The sequence below is a fragment of the Schistocerca nitens genome, chromosome 1, assembly GCF_023898315.1.
Source record: "Schistocerca nitens isolate TAMUIC-IGC-003100 chromosome 1, iqSchNite1.1, whole genome shotgun sequence".
Taxonomy (NCBI): domain Eukaryota; kingdom Metazoa; phylum Arthropoda; class Insecta; order Orthoptera; family Acrididae; genus Schistocerca; species Schistocerca nitens.
In genome coordinates, this window is record NC_064614.1 from 1,007,633,314 (window position 1) to 1,007,655,435 (window position 22,122).

The following is a 22,122-nucleotide window of genomic DNA, read 5'->3' on the forward strand; positions in this document are numbered from 1 at the left end:
CAGAAACTTTTCTGTTGCAACCAACAAGGTTCAGTTTTAAGCCGCAGCTCATCTCTGAGATATGATCTGTCCACAGAGGTGAAAGATTTAATGATATTGTAGCCAAAGTTGGATGCATTGTGTTGTTCATTTTTGGAAGACCGGAATGTGGCCTAAACATGGAACTTCTTAACTGCAAATACATTCACTGATGCCTCCTTTTATCAGTCAATAGTATTTTCATCCAAATGTAGGCATCTTTGATGCATAGGCAGTGGGTTGTTCAGTAACTTCATCATTACTGTGTGTGAGGACCACATTAATGACTCATGGAAAAGCATTCACAACCAGAACCACCAGACATGGTGATGAAAATAGTGCAAGGCAGGACACCGAGTGCAGCATAAGTTTTTACTGTGTGAAGGTGCACTCACATGCTGCCGTCCACCTGTACTGAACGTCTTTCTTACACAGCTGGTTTAGCAGTTGCGTGTTTCCGCTGTGGTTTTAAATTTGAAAAATAATTTACATTTCCCCAAGCTTGGAGCCCTGGTAAGTTTTGGTGATGGGCTGTGAGTAAATATCTGCTATGTTGTGGTCAGTGAGATGAAGCCCATAATTGTTTAGATGTTCTTGATGCATAGTTCCATTGACAATTAAGTCATCTAGATAGTTAGTGCAACCAGGGACGGGCATGGTTAACTTTTCTGGGGATCTGTGGAAGATTGCAGGAGCTGAAGAGATCCCAAAAGCAAGTGACTGTATTTGTATGGTCGTTCCATGTGAAAATCAACCAGCGGTCTGGTTGTTGGCATCTCAGAATTTTATAAGTTTTGTACAGTGATGGTAGTAATAGCTTGAATGAGAAATCGCAAATTGAATTTTTTTTTTGCGTCTTTCATTTTTAAATTATTAATTTTTAAAGTTCCCATAACTGAGTAATTTTTTTCACATTTTGGAATCTTAAAATGGCCACATGTCAAAATGTAATTGACTTGGAGACCTAAAATTTGTACCATTTTGTTCAGTTTCTTATAAGCTGTAAATAGGTGCTGCTTGACTGTATACATAAAAATGATTAATTTTTCCAAACCAGATTTTTTTTAATTCTTAAAATTTCAAAAGTGGAATTCTTTGGTTTTGGAAAAAAATGCTAGGTATACACAATTTGTTAATGCGAGTGTCAGATTTCATGGTGGTATTCCATGGAAACATGTTAAAAAAATTATATTACTGGTAAGCACAGCTTCCAGTGTGTAATCTGTAGGGCTATGGGCATGGTAATAAGTTGTAATTGAAACCTTACGTAGCGAAAACCAAACAAGACTCTTACATCATTTTATCTGGTGAGAATCAGTTTACTAAATTATTAGAATTCCACATTTAAATTTGGGTTTTGTCTTTCCCAAGTTAACTATGAAAATAGTTTAACATTCACCACTGTAATGGCATGAGCCGAGATGAGCACTCAATGCTGTAAAAAGGACAGTTGCTGCAACATGCTTGTGCAGCATTACACCATGGCACCCACTGGGTGCAGCCATCCACCTGCTGGTCAGTGGGTGGCTAGTTACTGAGAAAAGGAACACTTTGACACGCAGTGTACATGACATTTGTGGCAACACCACCACCACAACAAACCCACTTTGGCACGTTTAAAAACTGGCCATCTGGACAGTTGGCAAATCACAGATTTGACATCAGGCACAGTGTCAGCTTCTGCCCTTAGGTCACTACCACCCACCGTCACGCTGGCAGCCAAATGTCAGAGAGGGGTTTGCTCTCCCGATGTCTGTGCTCCCATCACTCATCATGGCTGGGGCAGGCTACCAGTCCATCCCACACTTGGCCTGCCTGTGGCAGCCTGCCTCATCAGCTCCTCTTGGAGCCCAGCCACCCAGCCAGGAATGCTTGCATTGCAAGGTTGTGTCATACCTGAACTATATTTCACAGCAGGCACCTTCATGGCAGTGCTGGCCGCTAAGGTCCATGGGTCCAGTATCCGCCTTCCATTGCCCACCAGATATGGTCTTGTGCAATGAATACTAACTGCAGGAAAGTAATAAAGGGATACTATTATCAATGAGCAGTTTTTGACTAACCCTGACCTGCTGTTGTCCCCTAGAGTCCACCCACATCCTCTAAAACATAAAATGTGTGATCAGTGAAGATTATAAATAATTTATGTAATTATACCTCAATTTTACAAATACATTAATATTAATTAATGGTATTAGTTAAACACTGGTGTAGTTTTTAGTATTCATCAATGTTTTAATTGAGTGCCTTACAGTGAGAAACTTGCTCCTCGTCTTCAGTAAGAGAAGCAGTATGGGCGATACAACCACATTCGTATTAGAATCTAAACTTATATACTACAGTTTTCCTTTAAATTACACAACTTACTCCTCTTAAGCAGTAATGGTAAATTATTCATACAGAAGTATGTTCTTTCCCAATATAAACTGTGAGTCTTTTCACATCTTTTAATCTGATAATTGTGTGTTCTTTTAGTGGCAGTTGTGGTGTGTAATTTATAATGTATGAAGATTTTTTGGAACAATACAGTACAATACAATACAGTTTATCTGGCCTTCTTGGGCAACAGAGAGAATGGTTTGGTCCACAAGAATGCATAAATGAAAGGTTTACTTCTTGGCTGATTAAAACTGTGTGCCGGACCGAGACTCGAACTCGGGACCTTTGCCTTTCGCGGGCAAGTGCTCTACCAACTCAGCTACCCAAGCACAACTCATGTCCCGTCCTCACAGCTTTACTTCTGCCAGTACTTCGATTCCTATCTTCCAAACTTTACAGAAGCTCTCGTGCGACGGGGCGTGAGTCGTGCTTGGGTAGCTCAGTTGGTAGAGCACTTGCCCGCGAAAGGCAAAGGTCCCGAGTTCGAGTCTCAGTCCGGCACACAGTTTTAATCTGCCAGGAAGTTTCATATCAGTGCACACTCCGCTGCGGAGTAAAAATCTCATACTGGAAACATCCCCTAGGCTGTGGCTAAGCCATGTCTCCGCCATATCCTTTCTTTTGGGAGTGCTAGTTCTGCAAGGTTTACAGGAGAGCTTCTGTAAAGTTTGGAAGGTAGGAGACGAAGTACTGGCAGGGATGGGGTGTGAGTCGTGCTTGGGTAGCTCAGTTGGTAGAGCACTTGCCCGCAAAAGGCAAAGGTCCCGAATTCGAGTCTCGGTCTGGCACACAGTTTTAATCTGCCAGGAAGTTTCATATCAGTGCGCACTCCGCTGCAGAGTGAAAATCTCATTCTGGGTTTACTTCTTGTTTTTCATCTTCTGATATCTCTCAAGCTATCCACCAATTCTTCTCATAAACACAAGTAACAAATCCTGTAATCTGTTTAAATGGCATTCCATCTGCAATTGTACTCACCTGCATTTTATGAACATTAAAATCCTCAAAATCAAAACAACTGTTAGTACTTTGGGATTGCTCGTGGGAATAAATGCATGATATTTGTGAGTCCATGTGATTGCTATGATTTCACAGTATCTTTTTGCCAATCTCCATTCCTCTGCTGCTAGTCATTTGTCATGTGAAAAAAATAAGATATTTATATTACCCCACTCAAACAATGGAAAAGGGGTCAATCTTTCAGAATAGCTCGGGCTGCAGACCTTTTTACTGTGTTACAGGTAATTCTGTCTAATTATTTCAGCATCTTCAAGATAATAAGTTAGAAAAGTTTTTTCAAGTCTTGTATTGTGCTCCATCACTGGTATAATTATTTCTTTATTTCTTATCAATTCTCCCCCCACCCCCCACCCCACCCACAAAAAAAAAAAAAAAAAAAAAAAAACTGGAAAGCAAATCAAGTTTCAAGTAGGTAAGAATACTGTTTTCTTAATTTTGATTTTTTTTCTCTTATAATAAACAACACATGGATGCACTGTGGTTATGGATTTATTCCAATAAAATTCTTGGTCTAATTTCACATTTTCACAGAAAGAAAGAAAAAAAGATTTTCACTTTTGCAACAAAGTTGTGTTAGTTGCGCACAAAAATCTTTCACAAATTCCTCTGTTGATTTTGTTACATTTTGAAACATACAGTGATCAACAGTAATCCACCGCTTGCAAGTTATGTTTCCTATCATTTCCTCTTCAAGCACACACATTAAGGCATCTTTAAAAGCAGTTAACTTAGGGCAGTAATCACATTCTTTTCTGAAATGTGTAGTATTTGGTGGGTTGCACGCAATTTTGGACAAGAAATGTTCATATGAGCCTCCATATTCCACTATGGTAATGTTGCTCAAGTTTGCTCCAACTATCATCAATTTCACATTGTGATTTGCTGTCCAAGTGCAAAAAGTATGTGTTGCACTAAGTCCACATATAATACAATATTTTGCCCTAAATTACACAGTTTTTGATAATCCAATTTGGACCTGCAGGTAGTTTCATTTGAAATGTTTGTACACATCTCTTAGGTTTTTAAATTTAATCTTTTTGATTATATACAAGCTTGCCATCAATGTCTCTATTAACCAGCCTGTAAACCATCTGTATTTGCCACACAGTTAAGAAATCAAATTGCTGTTAAATAAAATTTATTTCGATATGTTACTTTTAGAATACCATCATGAATATTGGCACACACATTAACAAATACTGTATGACTGACATACTTTTTTCTTTCAACACAAAGAAATGTGCAGTTTTGAAATTTTAATAATTTAGAAAAGTTTTGTTTTAGAAAAATTTAGCATTTTTATGAATTTGGTTAAATGGCATATATTTTTAAAGCTTATAAGGAGTGAAGTAAAATGGTAAAAATTTCAAGCCTTTAAGTCAAATAGGTTTTGAGAAATAGTGATTTTAAAGTTTCAAAACATCAATAACTCTGATGTTTTGTGACTTTATGTAATAGTATTTGTAAATATGTGTCAGCAAGATTGATCTTAGAAAAATAGTCTCCTCGACAATCTTTGTGAGGTGGTCATCTGGACGAGTTATAGGGTATTTTTCTACTCGTGCCTGGGCATTGACTTTTGATTTAAAGTTTCCACATGCCTGGAGGGGGAACCATTTGATTTCTTTACTGCCACCAGCAGTGTGGCCCAAGTGCTTGTTTTAAGTAGTCCAGGCAACCCAGCCCCTCGGATTTTATAAAGCTCCCGCTTAATGGTTGTCTTATGGGTGGAAATAGGACACCACGTCTGATCGCAAGGAGGATATGAGCCTGGAAATCTGTGACATATCCCAGACCAAGTTCCAACATAGGTATGAATGGGGTGCAGACAACATGAAGTTCCTGGAAGGGAACCCTATTAGATATGACCTGAATCCAAACAGTGAGAAGGCACACAGACTGAAGATGTTTCTGGCTGATTTACTACTATCAACAACAAATAGCATTATCAGCCATACAACTTCCTTGTAGGCTGGGGTGATGAAAACTGAACTGTCACCATATGCTACCGACATACTGGATGGCGGGGATAGCTCTGGAGAACCTAGATGAGCTTACATTTGGAGGTTTACCAAAGTACATGTTGCCTCTTCATTCAACTGGAAACAGAAATCTTCTTTCCCCATTGTGAGGTTTATAAATTGCTTATTAGTGAAAGAATCGCCTGGCTATTGTCCTTTGATGCATCCAGGGAAATGGATTTGAGCATCCTGACTGTCTATGACAGATTGATCAGAGATGCCCATCTTTTCCACAATGGGAGCAGTGTGCCTATTGACCCAGACACTCAGCATGTGGGTGCGCTATGGAGCAGTCTGGGCAAGACAGAATTTTCCACAGTATATGCTTACATGATACGACTGGCTGTTCAAGGCAACATTGATACATGGTATTATTAAATGTCAATGTGAGGAACTGGTTTACAAGTATTCCAAGTTTTTTGGGTGCAATGTAGCAGCTCGACCTATGCTATTGGCAGTCAGGCCATGAGTTTCTCATTTGCTGCCAGTGCAATTTTGAAAAAGTGTGCAATTGTCAAAATATCTCCCAATGGTGGTGGTTCAGTATAAGGGCTGATGCACGTACTCCAGATCAGGAGCCAGTTGGACAACAACGTCTCTGATTGAAGTGTCTGTGTGAGGGTTTACATGCTACATTAACACAAGTGACATGATCCTTGTAAATCAGTCACCCAGGAATGATACAACTGATTGGGTTATTTATGGTTTTGATGAAATTCATGTCATGATGCACCCACATGGAATCTTTATGGATAATAATTTGAAATTAACATACACATTCCTCAGATTTTGAAGGTGATAGAATTTCTTAAATAAAAAAATAAAAAAAACTTTGGTGGAGAAGGCCAAGCAAGGAAGAGTGACCGTTGGAGACTATTATATCTGATATGAAAGGCAGTGAAGTACTGTTGCAGCTGCTGTAAATGTGTGTCCCAGTCCTCTCTGACATCATTGAATGGCAGAAACACAGATGGACCTCTCTGTGGGTCAGAAGTGATCACTGCCTGTTTTGGGTTGTAAGCTGTATATGCAGCTGATCCTTCAGAAGCTGAATTTCTAGATGAAGGAACTCATTTTGCTGCTGGTGTTATCATTGTTGTTGGTGAAACGGCTGTTGCAGTGCTGCTCCAGTGGCAGCTGTTGCTGTTCCAAAAGTTTCACTAACTTTTATTGCATGGTACTTTGCCAACCTTCTACCTTGTCACCAATTATTGTGACTGAGATTTGACTGAATGTTGGCAACGACTCAAAAGAAAAAGTGATGAGATTGAGCTCACACATCTGAGTCCATCAAAATTTAGTGACAGAACGAACAGAAAAGACAATCAGTGAGAAAACGGACATGGGGAGCCGGCACTACAGCTAAAAAGTCCAATGAATAATCCAGAGAGATAAAACCTGAGATGTAATGAAAGGGGAGACAAAGAACCAACAGTCTGTTAGCACAGTGAGACAATAGTGAGGCTGATACACTACTGAATCCCAGGTCATGCCGTAGTGGAACTTATAGGGCAGCCACAAGCTCTAATTGGCTGCCAGAATAGTGTACAGTGCTGCAGCAGGCGAAGCTGACTCTAGTGGCTGGTGCTCTGACTGGTAGCCAAAGTCCAGTTCCATGCTCTCTTGAGGGCTTTCAAAGTTACTAGGCTGCTATTCAGAATTCGTATAATGACTCGGTGTACTTTTCCTCCCCATTACTCTTGATTGAGTGTGGTGATACATACTTAAGTCACTAGAATTGCATTCAAATATTTGACCACACATCAAGATTGAGGTTTTCCACGGTTTCCCTGGGCTGAGATGCCTGATACCAGGATGCTTCCTTTGAAAAGATCGCACCTTATTATTTGCTCGTGCTTGGTTTATCTGAGTTTTTGCTGCATCTCTAATTAATTTATCCATTGGATGCCAAACCAATGTCTTCCTTAATTGAATTCATTCTATTCAGTTTTGGTGCTGTTTAGTTAGAGTATCAGTCAGTGGAAGTGAAGAGCAATAAATAGGAGTAACAGTGAAGAGCAATAAGTAGAAGTCGCCAAGAACTTAACAAAGAAGTAACTATTCTGTGTTCACTCACAGAGAATTTATGCAGTCCTCCATTGTGCAAGAAATAGAAATAAAAATTTACATCTGTTGCTGAAGCACCCAAGATTTGTAACTTCACAAATGAATATGCTTAGAGTTCTATAATTTATTTTGCAGATGTAAATTAGCTCTCGCTTCTGTGTGTTCTTTCTTTGTCTTGCATTAAATAATCATTGTCTCATATCAAGTGTAACATTTGGTAATTTTGTTTAAGGGAGCTCCTCTGAAACCAAAAAGTTTCCAACCATCAGCTCTGAAATCACTCCCAGTACCAGGAGTGCTATGTGGAGATTTTTACAAGTAAGTCTCATCTGACAGTTTATATCCTTCAGTTGTTCACAAAGTTACCATTCTGCTGCTGTTCTTATATATACAATGTGCTACAAAGCTGTAACCTTAAAGCTATTTATGAAGAAGTGTAGGAAATGTATTTGTGTGAATGTTAACATACTTCCATTCATTTGTATAGGATGAAAAGATAAGTTGAACACAGAAACTTCCATTGTGATAATGATCAAAGAAAAATATATTTGTTGAAAAGAAGTGAAATATTTACACTCAGAAGCAAACGAGATTGAAGGTTTTACACCCAGCAAGTTCCTTCTTGTGGAGGCAGAGAGAAAATGGAGGGAGTAAAACATTTAGGGAGCTAGCAAAAAATAATTAAAGACAAACGTCCATTAAGCCAAAGTATGAAGTGTTAACAAATGGAAAAGTGCTAATGGACAGCTTGTCTATAAATTGGATTAACTTCTTCTACTTACACATATGTACTTTGCAAATTATTGTAAGGTTTGTGAAGGATGATTTATTGTGCACGGCAAACTTTTTCATGTTTTCTGGTTAATTTGTGGATGGTAAATGACAAGAAGTGTTGCTGGTACCCCACGTACTTCAATGGTGCAATTATTATGCAAAATGTTTAATGCTGGAAGTATGTTGCATGAGTTGCATTAGAAAATGAGCTTTTGTTATTTTGAGAGTAAAAATCCCTGCAGTATACAGTGTCCTTATTGATGAAGATGAAAAAGAAGAAGAAGATAGCAATGATAAAGACAAACAATGAAAAAAGTCACTTTTGTTTCATAAAGAATTAGTTAAATAAGTTAAACAAATATTGTTTTAACAAATTAAATTATATGTACACTTAATGCTTCTCCAGGATGCCCGTGATTTGGAAATTAGTGGAAAATATTGATGGTACATACATTGACATATACATTGTACAGCTATAAATAATTAGGCTAATCTGATCAAGCATGCATTTTTGTACTAACTGCATGTTAGCTTATGACCAAGATTTTTCACTGAAGTACCTCGCGTCATGCATTTAAAATTATACTGAAAAGTCCTGGGCGGAGTACAACTAATGCAAATGGTAAAATAACTACTCAGTATCTAAGTGAGGCATTAATAGGACACACACACACACACACACACACACACACACACACACACACACACACACACACACACACACTGTCTGAAATGTCAGCTATGTTTTCAGTGTTTGTCTGCTTTTGACCACTCAAGTGCTTCAATTATACAGTGCATTATTACATCACATTATTAGCAAGTTAAAGTAAGTTTGTCCCCTAAAAAAAATCATTATTTTGGTACAAGTATAATAGTGTGCACATAATTCAGTTGCTGGAATGTTATTACTGAAATGAAAAGACAGAAATATGCCAACTTTTCATAAGTGTTGGTTAAAGTTTGCAAAACTGAACTTCTGTGATATAAAGACTTCAATTCATCACTTTAAATAATAGATTGCTCTCAATCACCTACTAAACAGAAATAATTGTTGGAGAACAGAGCATGCTTGCACAGTGCAGAGACTAATTAGCTAAATGTTGTTATCTACTTCAGACAACTGTGCAGATTAATGAATTGTGACTCTCTTTGTAATTGTGATGTGGATTTTAACTAACACTATTCATGGGGACTTTGATCTTTACAAATTTCTCCTGTTATTGAGAACTATCTATTGTGGAAGATCACACAAAATTAGAGGATAGAAATTACTTTATAATTATTACCTCAGTAAATTCTATCCTTTTGTAGGCCTAACATCTATTATATGAAGAACCATTACATTTGGCTGGCACCAGTGTTGCCTCTTGATTGTCATGATAATTTGCAGGAAGCAGTCAGATGGATTCTCCAGTACCGTGGCGGCGAGCAGAGAGTCGAAAATGCTCTCTTAAAAGGGATATACTTTATCATTAGTTACTTTTCATACAGCACTCTGATGATAGCGGCCGAGGAGCCACACAAGGCTAGTAGGCAGCGAGAAGCATATACTGACTCTATACAGTGCTGCAGCAGCATTACAGCAGCTGGTGGTCACGGCCCTCTTGCTGACAGAAATCAGGTGTCATCTTCATGACATCGCAGCTGGGCTGGCATTAAGTGAACACTGCACACCTGTTCATGGCATTGCAGCTGGGCTGGCATTCAGTGAACACTGCACACTGCCCTGTGCAGCTGGTGGGAACATACTGGAACTCTAAGTCAAACCCAGGAGCCTCTTAGACCGACTACAGTGTGTAATGATGACATCCATGGGGTGACCTTGGCTCAGTAGATCCAGTCTGAAGCATGGAACCATCATGGCTAGCTGATGGCTCATAGATCAACCACTTTGTCAAGTTGCTGATGCTGCTCATTGCGGCTGTAGTAGGTGAGCTGCACATTTGACCAGTGATCTAAGCAAAGGCTGTGCTGGTCGAATGCATGGTACCAAAGGAATCCTGCTACCGCCTGAGCAGGGAGCATTTATTCTCCCTTCACCTGGGTGTATTATGACAGTGTTTTGATCCAGTTGCATAGCTGTCTGTGGAAGTGAAACGTTGTGCTTCACCATGTAGCAGTCTAGCCCAACACTGGCAGTAGAAAGCCACAATGCAGTTGCAGTGCCCAACTACAGAATTATATCGGTGTCTGGCTGGCATACCTCTTGGCTGGTTGAATTCAGGACTCCAAATTGCAGGCTGTATTGAACATGTCAACTACTAAAACAACGTGGTACTACTGTCTCGCCAGTTTTCCCTCTGCCCATGCAATTCACTCTCCCTCACACCAGTCTTCACGTGTTGTACATTGTCTTCTTCTTCTTCTTCTTCTTCTTCTTCTCATGCACCATAACATGGTGTATGGTGACTGGTACACCCAGAATGTTCCGTCACTTCAGTTAAACCTTGTGGTCAGTCCACCAGATTAGGAGGTAATGGATTGGGGTGTCGACTGGGTGGACAGCTTTCTGACAGTGGTGGACAAAGGGCACATAAGCGACGATCAAGATTGAGAAAATTTCCGAAGATGAAATTCACATTGCCCTGGCTTAGTGCTAGCTGCTGCAATATTCAAGAATATTCTGGAACTGAGCCTACTGCTCTGTGCTGATGTGGCGATCCTGTGCTGCTAACAGCTTGTTGAGGAACTAAGTATAGGGGAGTCAAAGTTAGCATCCAGATAGGTTAAGTTCTTCGATGGCAAGCTATTAAAAGAAATACTGGGTAGAAATAGCAAATAGCAGAGGATACAATAGTTCAGAGCCTTAATCCCTGTTGTTGCTGGAAGCCAAAAAGTCAGTTCTCCAATGTCACACTGAGTCCCATTTAACAATATCTCACTATTCTGTTGTTCTAGTTTTTTGTTTCTCGTGAGCTTTCCTGTTCATAGCACTTGGTGATTGCTATGACTGAGTCATACACTGAGTAACCCAGGGAAACCTACTTTCTGAAAACTTGCATGAGTTGAGAGGATGTTCCATGGGCACCCACCTGTGTTTCTTCTTCCGAGGAGTCATTCTGTTTCACATCTTCTGTGACAGTATGGACCATCGAAGAGAGCTGTACTTTAACCTCCCTCTGGCATCCGTGCAATTCTTCTGCAGCCATCTATGTGTCAGTCTTCCCAGCAGAATCTCCTTTGTTGAGGGACATAAAAAGTTTCCTAAAGTCTCCCATTTTACTGGATATGGATATATCACATAGCATTTATGCCTGCCATTAGTGCCTGCAACTGGTAACAGTACTATTATGTGGAATGTGGTGTGGTCAGTGCTTACCTCTACTGCTGTGAAATTGCAGTAGAGCTACAGCATGTTTTCCTATGGATATCCACTTAGTTCCAGCATGGTTTGTACCTCTGCCTGTGCCTGGTTTAGCCCTACAAGAAACTGTCACAGTGATATTAGAGTTGAAATTAGCTGCTCTCATACTGCGTGGTGTAAGGCTGCCTGTAAATATGCTACTTCTTTTCAAATGCCTCCCAGACTGTCAGTGAGGATGCACTAAAGTCTTGCCAGGGCCAAATGTGTGTTTAACAGGTGTAGTCATGTTTGTACAAACCCAAACTGTGATTCACCCCATTGGATGTCCTCTTAACATAGTGAGTCAGCCCCACAGTTAAGCGTTGTGGTAACCTAGAGTTATTTTACACTTCGTATTCCAGATTAGCCTGCTGGATTGTATTCCATTCAGCCAGAATCCTATTGCCCTTTGCTTCTGCTTCCACATGCCCTAACATATTGTTCATGTGCCTAATATCTGCAGCATCAGCTGTTCCAAAGAGAGTTTTCGACAATCTTCATCCATCATGTATCCGAATCCATTTACACCTTCTCAGAATGTGCAGCACTAAATCCATAGTCTGCTGTAATGGTCCATATGGGTAGTAAGTGGCCTATAATATTCCTCACACACTTTGTTCAACACCCTCTTCTCCCTAACTTCCTGATAGATCTGCACAAAAGCTTTGTACAAGCTCCAAACCTCATTTTTTAATGCCCAGTTGTTGTATGCCAGTTTCAGAGTCCACTAGTGATTGCACCTGCAGAGAACTCATCACTTCATGATTGCGCAGAAGTGCAGCTGCACCAATAGCATGATGCTCCTACAGCTATATCCATTGGTAGTGTTACTTAAAGCTGGGGAACTCTAATGACCCTTCTCTCTTCCCTGAGGCAACCTATCTCCTGACCTTTGTGCATACAGCAAGGTACTTGCAGACTGGGTGGGTGTGGTCTGCTCACTTTGTTGTCCCACTTTTTTTTATCTCCTCCCCATGTTGGAGACCAATGCCACTAATAGTGATTAAGTCTCTGCCTTGTTCCGAAAAGGGTAAAATATGGATGACTGTTCTCGAGTAGGCAGCTGTAACTTCACATTTACCAGTGAGGTCATCTTGACAACTTGGCATGGATCTCATTAGTGAGCATAAAATCTCTTGGTTTTTCCCTTTAGGGTGAAAGTGCTCATCATCATCGTCACCCATTGCCCAACACACCATGTAGACAACTTGGCAATTCTTTTGTCCCTTTCTCTCCTGCTGCTCTAGAGCCCTAGTATTTGCTTAATCCTGGACTGATGCAGTCTGGGTTTCTCTATCTCAAATAGTGATGACATCTTCCATCCATACACTGCCTTGTGAGGTGATAGACCTGTACTTCTGTTAATTTTTGAATTGTATGCTGTTGCTATATAAGGTAATTGTGTATTCCAGTCGTCATGATGACTGTTGACAGTAACTAAACACCTTTCCTATCATTCTGTGAACCTTTTCAGTTCTGCCATTTGCTTGCAGGTGTAATACACTTGTTCTTAATGTATGAATTCACACCAAACAACGAAGTTGCTTTATGAGTCCTGACATAAAGTTAGTACCTCCATTATCAGCATCTCTGAGTACTGAACTTTTATTGACCATGGCTTGCGGCTTGTTGATTTGGAGTAGCTGTCATTTCTATGAGGAGCGATAAATGATATGTTATTGTTCATCTCTGAGTACCGAACTTTTATTGACCATGGCTTGCGGCTTGTTTGATTTGGAGTAGCTGTCATTTCTATGAAGAGCGATAAATGATATGTTATTGTTAACACTTTTCAATGCAGTGTGTGCCCAAAATAACCTAAGATGTCTGAACCAATCATTTCAAACAGTTTGCTGACCTGATAATCTTTGCAGTGGAATGTGCTAATGACATAATTCAGTTTTTTGTGAACATGTTAACACAGTTTGCTACATACTATTCTGTGTCCTGTTTATGTGTTCTTCACAAATATTGTTCGACTACATGTCATATGTTTTTCTATAACTCCATGCCTTGCTAACACATGATCAAGTGCCTTTTGTAACACTTTATTTCCCAATATACCAAAATATGAGATCAGAGTTTTGTCTGTTTACATAGCAACCCATCATGCATGGTGTGCTTGCATTGTGAATAGCTTGCAATCTGCATAAGCTGCTTGCACCTTCTGGCACTCTGCAGAGGTAGAACCCATTTGCCATATTGCACAATCTTTCCATCTCAGCCCTTTGGCATTTCCATATGAATACCTCAAACTCGAATTCATTGAGTTTTAGTATCCAGCGCATTAACTAGCTCAGTGAATCTTTTAAACCAAATAGCCATTTCATAGCATGATCTATTATCACCTTGAATTATTGCCCATACAAACAACACCTAAAATATGCTATGCTATGCTGTATATTTAACTTAGCTTCTCTTTTTCTGATGTTGAGTAGTTCTTTTCCTCTTTTATCAACTCTTGTGAGGCAGAAGCGACCGTATGTTCTCCCCTGACCACTTCTTGACTACTGCATCTACATTTACACCTTGCAAACCATTGTGAAGTGCATGGCAAAGGGAACATACCATTGTACAAGTTACTAGAGTTTCTTCTCATTACATTCACAAGTAGAGCGTGAGAATAATGATTGTTTAAATGCCTGTGTGTGCTATAATTATTCTAATCTTGTCCCCACAATCTCCAAGTGAGCGATGAGCTGGGGCTTGTTGTATATTCCTAGAATAATAATTTAATGCAGATTCTTCAAACTTTGTCGTGATAGACTATGGCTGTCTTCAAGAATCTGCCAGTTCAGTTTCTCTAGCATCTCTGTGACACTCTCCCACAGGTCAAACAGACCTGTGACCATTAGAGCTGCTCTTCCTTGTATACATTCTATTTCTCCTGTTGTCCGCAGCTTGTGGTCTAGTGGATAGCGTTGCTGCCGCTGGGTCACTGGGTCCCGGGTTCAATTCCCGGATGGGTTGGGGATTTTCTCTGCCCGGTGACTGGGTGTTTATGTTTTCCTCATCATTTCATCATCGTCGTCATCATTCGTGACAGTTGCTCAATCAGAATGTGTAAAAATTGGACTGTGAAAAAATTGGGACTTTGTACGGGCGCTGATGACTGCGCAGTTGAGCATCCCACAAACCAAACATTGTCATATTTCTCCCGTTAGTCCTATTTGGTACTGGTCCCACACACTTTGAAGTTCCCAATTTTCACCCTACTTAATATACAGCTGAGTGCATGATTGCTCACATTACAGGATGACACAAATGCCTTCGCGTAATTTGGGAAAACTAGTATTCAGCCAGTAGGTAACTATTCTTTCAGCTGACAGAACATATGTTCGCATTCTGCTTACCAGTAAACTTCACTTGTTCCTTTAATAGATGAGTAAGAGGCTGTAATATTTCTGCAAATTTTGGTAAAAACTTTCGAAAATAATTTGCCAGGTTGAAGAAAGACTGCAACTGTATTACTGTACATAGTGCTGGAAAATCCTGTATTACTTTTATTAACTTGGGGTCCTCTGGACCCCCTCAAAATGTGTCCTAAATGCTGTACTGCTACTAGTGTGAAGTGACTCTTTTCTAAACTGACTGTTAGGTGCACAGTGTGCAGCTCCTTAAACACACATCTAAATACACCATACATTGTCTAGGTTTAAGTCCTCACAGTACCTCTTATTGTGGTACTCAAAAGTGGCTGATGCGTTTTTCAATCCAAATTGCAAATGAAGATACTGATGATGTCCTAACAGGACTGCAAATTCCATCTATGGGCAATCCTCTCAGAAAAATATCTGCATTTCCCTAGATCGTCGAAAGTTACTGTTGTGTTCAGGATTGGATAAGCATCTGTAACTGGTTATTAAAGAAGGAAAGTTGCTACTCACCATATAGCGAAGATGCTGAGTCTCAATAGGTACAATAAAAAGATACACACAATCATAGCTTTCGGCCATTAAGGCCTTTGCCAGCAGTACACACACACACACACACACACACACACACACACACACACACACACAACCGTACTTGCGCACACGTCTGCAGTCTCAGTGAGCTGAAACTACACTGCCTGTGTGTGTATGTGTGTCTACTGCTGACAAAGCCCTTAATGGCCGAAAGCTATGATTGTGTGTATCTTTTTATTGTGCCTATTGCCACTCAGCATCTCCGCTGTATGGTGAGTAGCAACTTTCCTTCTCTGGTATTGTTACATTCCATCCTGGATTTCCCATTGTTTGATTTGTATGGTTATTAAGGCAATGATAATCACAAAAAAGCATTTTGCCCCATCTGCTCTTTTCTTTGAGACGAGTATTGCTGGTGATGTGCAGGAACTGGTTCTTCTCTCAGTAATATTGTCTCTTAGTTTTTATTTAACGATTTCTTGAAGCCTTCAGCGGCCATTTTCTTTATTTCCTGTACGATTGTACAGTTTTGGCCTTAGGCCATTTTCAAGTATTTTACGGATGATTTTTTCGTAACAGATTATCTCGTATACATTCTGTGACATCATATCATGCTCATAAATTAGTTCACACTATTTTAGGAGCACATTACTTTCGAGTAGTTGTTGGTTAATAAATTCTGCCATCACTTGTAGGTTATGCGTTATACGGTACGATTTACAATACACAGGGAGTTCATTCTCATTTGGGATTCTATCCTGTGTCTCTGGGTTCATTAACAAAGACCCTTTCTCAACTGCTAAGTGCACTGCCTTCTCCCATAATGTAGCTAAATTGGTGGCTTGCTTAAGCTTAAGGTTTGAATTTTCTCTGACCAAATTGTCTTCCTGCAAGATCTCCAAATTGGAAATCACCAATCCCTCAGAGAAATGCATGTCTGTGGTCCTAAAATTATCTATCCCGAAGGGCACTACCTGGTTACCATCTAACTTGCGTAAACGTACAACATTTCCTGTATACAAAACGCCTCACTTTATCAAATTCCTGATTTGCCTTTAGCAGCTCCACTACATACAATATGTTTACTGATAAATTAATTACTACACTCACCCACAGTAGTTTCCCATACTTTGCAGTACATTATTGCACAAATTGAGCCTTAGTGGCCGTGCATACTGTTTAAATGGTTCACCTTATTCCAAGAATGAATCTTGTGACAGTGTGGCACTGTCAGCACTTTCTCCTGGATGGAATGATGTCCCATTGAGTTCTGTTATGCACCGATCAAGGTCAACTGTAACATGATGTTCAAGCAAGAAATCTGACCCTTAGATTGGGCAGTGAGCATCACCTGTATGAAACAAACCATCGGTACAAACCTGGAATTTTTTTTGTCTTGACCGAAAAACTTGACACCACTGAACTCACTGAACACACATCATTTCCACTCACTCCACATAACCTACATCATGGTGGGCCCAACCTCCTATAATCCATGAGGCCCAAACTTCCCATGGACAACTGTGAATCCATGCCAATGGCTGTGCAGAGTGGCCGTGTGGTCTGAGGCTTCATGTCATGAATTGCGCAGCCCCTCCCGCCAGAGGTTCGAGTCCCACCTTGGGTACGGGCGTGTGTGTTGTTCTTAGCAGAAGTTCGTAGGAATTCACACACATTTTAACATGTCCAAGGAAAACTTAATGCATCCTTCCGTCCACTAAGCAAAACTATGCCACCCTGTACATTTTGGATATGCTTATATTTACTGGGAGCATTGCATGGCTGCTTCAGAGCTCCCATTGTTGTTTAACAATAGGGTACTATTCCCATGCTACACCAACCTATTATGCCCTCATGTCAGACTTTGTCTGCAATCTGGTTCCAGATGCTCTGTTTCCCCACATTTCATACATTGCGGTTCACAACTTTCCTGTCATATGTGGGCCATTTGACTACATCTGTAACAGTTAACTCCTAGAGTGAAAATTCGCTTTCTGTCTCAAACCCAGGTCAGCACATCTCTCTCTTCTAATGCCATTCCTGTACTTTTCTTGAAACATTGGGCAATAACCCCTGCAAAAATGCATTTACTGTTCTCTGTTCTGCCTCTTGTAGAAACACTCTTTTGGTATAATCATAGTCTGGCAACTTGTATGTGTTAATATTTAGATTTCTAACATTGTCCTGTCCACAAAGTTTTCAGTGGACTTCCCCTGTACTTCCCATAATACCTGCCAGTATTTTCCCTTCTCTATCACTGCACCAAGCTTGCCCTCAGAATTTCAAATGTGTACATTCCGTAACTCTGGTACTTTGTGTATGCCTGAGCATCTCCCACCAAACTTAATTTTGCCACATGTCAAACATCTTGTTTGGGTACTGGTACACTGGATGAAGATAAATCCTTCCTGTCCACATTGTGCACTGGTAGCTAGCATCCATGGTACCAACAACACAGCAGAAAAGCTGGGTGACCATGACAACAGCAGGCCAGCTGCTACACCTTGTGGCCACTGCCTTGTTATGGTATACTTGGATGGAAGCGGTGCTTCAGCGCAACAAGTAGGCATCAAACTTGTATAAATACCATCATTTTTAGCTAAAGGCATCTCAGTCTGGCAGAACCTTCTATGAGGAGAGAAATATGCCATGCAACGGGGCGACATGGTTCTGCAAGCAGCCATCTGAAAGATATGAAAGATGATGATGTCATATATGAAAGATGATGGTATCATATATGAAAGATGATGATATCATTGTTGTCATATTGTTCTGTTGATTATGACTATCAAAGAAGTGTTCGCATACCATTCCAATGGCTTGTAATTCACCAAAAATTATAACAAATTACTATTATATTATCATATCATATTGTACACCATTTTCACTGATTGCACTTATATTTGCTGTGTATGTAATGGAATTTCTACTTTATTTACTGCTTAAAAGTCTTATACTTTTCTTGTTTATTGCTAATTGATCTCTTTTTATTGCCATCCTTTACTTCCTTTCATTAGCTCTTCCCTTCTTACACATCTTTAAAAAATGTAATATTTTGTCATTTAATTACTCTCTTATAGAACTTAATTATTTTCCCACTAGCAGGATTTCATGAGAGATAATGCAAGTGCTTCTCTTCGGTTGCTCATGTTATCAATTTTCATATCTTGCTCATAATGCTACTGCCCTCTGGTCAAATCTGCATATTGTCTTAACCTGCCAGCTTTCTTGTTAAGAGATGACTATTGCCTTTCTTCATTCTTCCCCGTGTCAACGTGACAGTGCTAACATCACTGATAAATAGTTTAAACTATGCTTCAAAGTACGCCAAAAATTTTTTTATCTGTCTGAGTCTGTCCATATTCAGGGGAATTAGAACGGAAAATTTTTTTTTTCTTCACATTTTCGGATTTTTATCTCATTATAAAATTTGCAATTTTCTGAACGCAACGATATGTGTATTTCACTTATAAACTCACATGGGAAGTATTTTATTTTATTTTTTTTAAATATAATCCACAATGATTGAAAATGTTAAAATTTTTACATGCATTACTTCAAGATCTAATAAAATTGGAAATTTTTTATATAGAAGCCTATGGATTGCTGTGTTATAAAGGTTAAATTACGTGTTTGTAGTGATAGCACTGTCAAATAAAATATCGAATTATTTCATAGTATAAACATGCCTTGTATGTTGAAGTGCTAACATTTTTCTGAGGAAAAGTGATGAATAGATTGGTAAATCTCTCAAAAAGTAAAGTATGATGTCAAAATGAAGTGTTTTTAAGAAACGTGGGTTTCGTGCTAATAGATTTTTGAATAAAGGGAAACATTGTGTTCAACCTGTGGCGTGTGAAGTTACAGAAAATGAAATACAGACAAACTTGTCAGTATCTAGAGAAACACCCATTAGTGCTTCGTATATTAAAATAAAATGTTGTGATACACAGTTTTCTCAAAACGAAAGTGATGTAAATGGTAGGTTAGATGTACACATCCTAACAAGTGTTTTAGGTGAATGTGTGGGTTGTAAAATACTTGGAGGGCCAGTTAGTTTACATGAAGACAGTGAGGTAACAAATAGAAACAATGTGTGCCATGATGAATATGCCATGCCCAAAATCAACAAGTATGCAGGATTTATTGGAGCTGCTGTGGAATCTGTTGCATGAGAGTCAATGAAGGGTGCTGCAAAAGAAGCTGTTGAAATACATACCAGTAGCTTTTGATGGCACTTGGCAGAAGTGTGGCTACAGTTCTAAGAATTCTGCTGCTATGGTGACCAGTGTGGATACTGGAAAGGTAATAGATTTCCAGATTTTAACCAAACACTGTTGTAAGTGTAAATCAGGGAATGAAGAAGGGCATATCTGTGACAAAATTATGAAGGAACAAATGGTGGTGTGGAAGCTTCTGCAGCTACTGAAATTTTTAGTCGATCTGTGAACGAAAGGGGAGTGTGTTACACTAAGTTCTTAGGTGATGGAGACTCAAAAGCATATAACAGTGTTGTAGCTGCTCAGTCTTATGGTGAGAAGATTATCACAAAACTGGAATGTGTTGGTCATGTCCAGAAGAGGATGGGCACCAGGTTGAGGAAGTTGAAACAAAGTTTGAGAGGCAAGAAACTTTCTGGAGGTAGAACCATAAGAGGCAGGTTGAAAGGCAAAATGATTGATGAACTACACCAGTATTATGGGATGGTCATTAGAAATAATACTGAGGATTTGTTGAAAATGATGAAAAACCAATACACCACCTTTGCCCTCCTGGACCTGATTCATGGTGCAATTACCGCAATGCCCAGTACTCAAACAGTTCATACAGTCATAAACATTCCATCCCAGCAGCAGTCACGGGTATCATAAAACCTTTTTACAGAGACCTGGCAAATCCTGATGAAGAACTGTCTGAATGGTCAGAGTCAAAATCCCAATGAGTCGTTCAATAATCTTATATGGATTTGCTTATCAAAAAATGTTTTTGTTGGAACAAAGACACTAAAAAGTGGGGGGTCAGTGATGCTGTTACTGCTTTTAATGATGGCAAAATTGGTAGGGTGAAAGTGCTACAGGATATAGGCATTAATATTGGAGCAAACTGCATCAGAGAACTTGAACGGATGGATAAGGTTCGCATTGGTAAAACAAGAGTATGCAGCACAGTTGGCCACTAAGGAGTCCAGACAGAAGGAAAGAAGAAAAAACTCTGAAAAAGATCAAGAGGATGATGTACAGTATGGTGCAGGGCGCTTCTGAGTGACTAAAAATAAAAAAATTAAGCATATATTAATTGAGTTACAGTCTTTTGAAACTTTAGAAGCCGTTTCTGAAAATTTACATTTTCTGTTGCATTTTTCCCTAAATCTCAGAAACCACTTCAAGTAGAGTATTCAGATTTTCAGGGAGTAATAACATACATATCCTGAGTCTACTAAACTAAAAGAAGAACATAATGTTATGTATAATTAAAATTATTGAGGATAACATACAAAAAAGTACACAAGATTTTAACCGTGTAGTTAAAAAATTGTATTTCCGAAAGCAGTGGCTGAAATGCAATTATTGTAGTTCAGTAAACTCAGAACATATAGTTTAAGGTCCTGTAAAAGTTTCATGTGAATGGCTGCAGTGGTTCCTGAAATACAGGGAAGCCAAGTCACTAAATTTAACAATGTTGGGATAGGACGTTCAAACTCCCTTAAGTGAGTTACCCTGTGTCTAACTAGACATCTAAAAGTGAAAGGTTTCATCAATAGAAATTATTACTCATGGACAGAGGGAAGGTGAAACCAGTATTCCTAACAGAAAAGTAAGAAAGGAAGAAGAATGAATGTGTGTAGGTCGAAGGAAGAAAGAAGATACCCCAAAGACAGATACCCACACCAATCCTCACCCCATTAAGGACTTTTCCTGGTCAAGTGCTTGACTGAAACACCAGAGGATGAAGAGCCTTAACATCCCCTACATAATGACTTCTTTTCAGCTACATTGTACAGTCCCCCGAAAAGTGATCCTAAACACGCCCCTATAACAAGCCAGAGGAGATTAGAGTTTATTCACATCAGTCATTATCAGTAAGTTGTATCAGCTTCATCTGGCTCTATATGTCACCATCCATTCATCACCTCACCTTTGAGCATATGTGCATGTAATAATGTACACAATGCATTGAAGTATCTTATCTCAATCACAAATATTGCTACACTGTAATAGTGCATCTACCACATCTCAAATGATATCCTAACCAACCTCCTCTAAAAAATTTATCTATGAACACCCAACTATTTATCAGTAAAGGATAGGAAAAGGTAGAAAATTTCTGATATAAAGATGTAAATTCAATATTTGTTTTTACTTATAGGGTAATTCCCTCCCCAGAAATGTTGTGTATAGCATTAGTAAAAACATTATCTCTTCTATTGGGTTTTCCAAATTTTTTGATCTCTTCATATGCCACTAAATATAATTTTTATAACTATTCCATGAACTATCATAGTGTCTTGGGCCCTACAGTTCTAATGTCAGTTTTTCTCGTGTGCTGTCCAGTCAGTATTTCTTTCTAAACTTTCTTGAATGCGTCCTCATGA

At 39.3% G+C, this 22,122-nt stretch overlaps 1 protein-coding gene across 1 annotated transcript in view; it reads left to right on the top strand.

The window, feature by feature from the left end:
* The window catches only part of LOC126195517 (Hermansky-Pudlak syndrome 1 protein homolog), a 171,539-nt gene that overhangs the window by 140,307 nt on the left and 9,110 nt on the right, over positions 1 to 22,122 (top strand). The window contains exon 9 of the mRNA XM_049934147.1: positions 7,738 to 7,823. Coding sequence (XP_049790104.1) covers positions 7,738 to 7,823 — 86 coding nt within the window. The remainder of the gene's footprint in view (positions 1 to 7,737; positions 7,824 to 22,122) is intronic.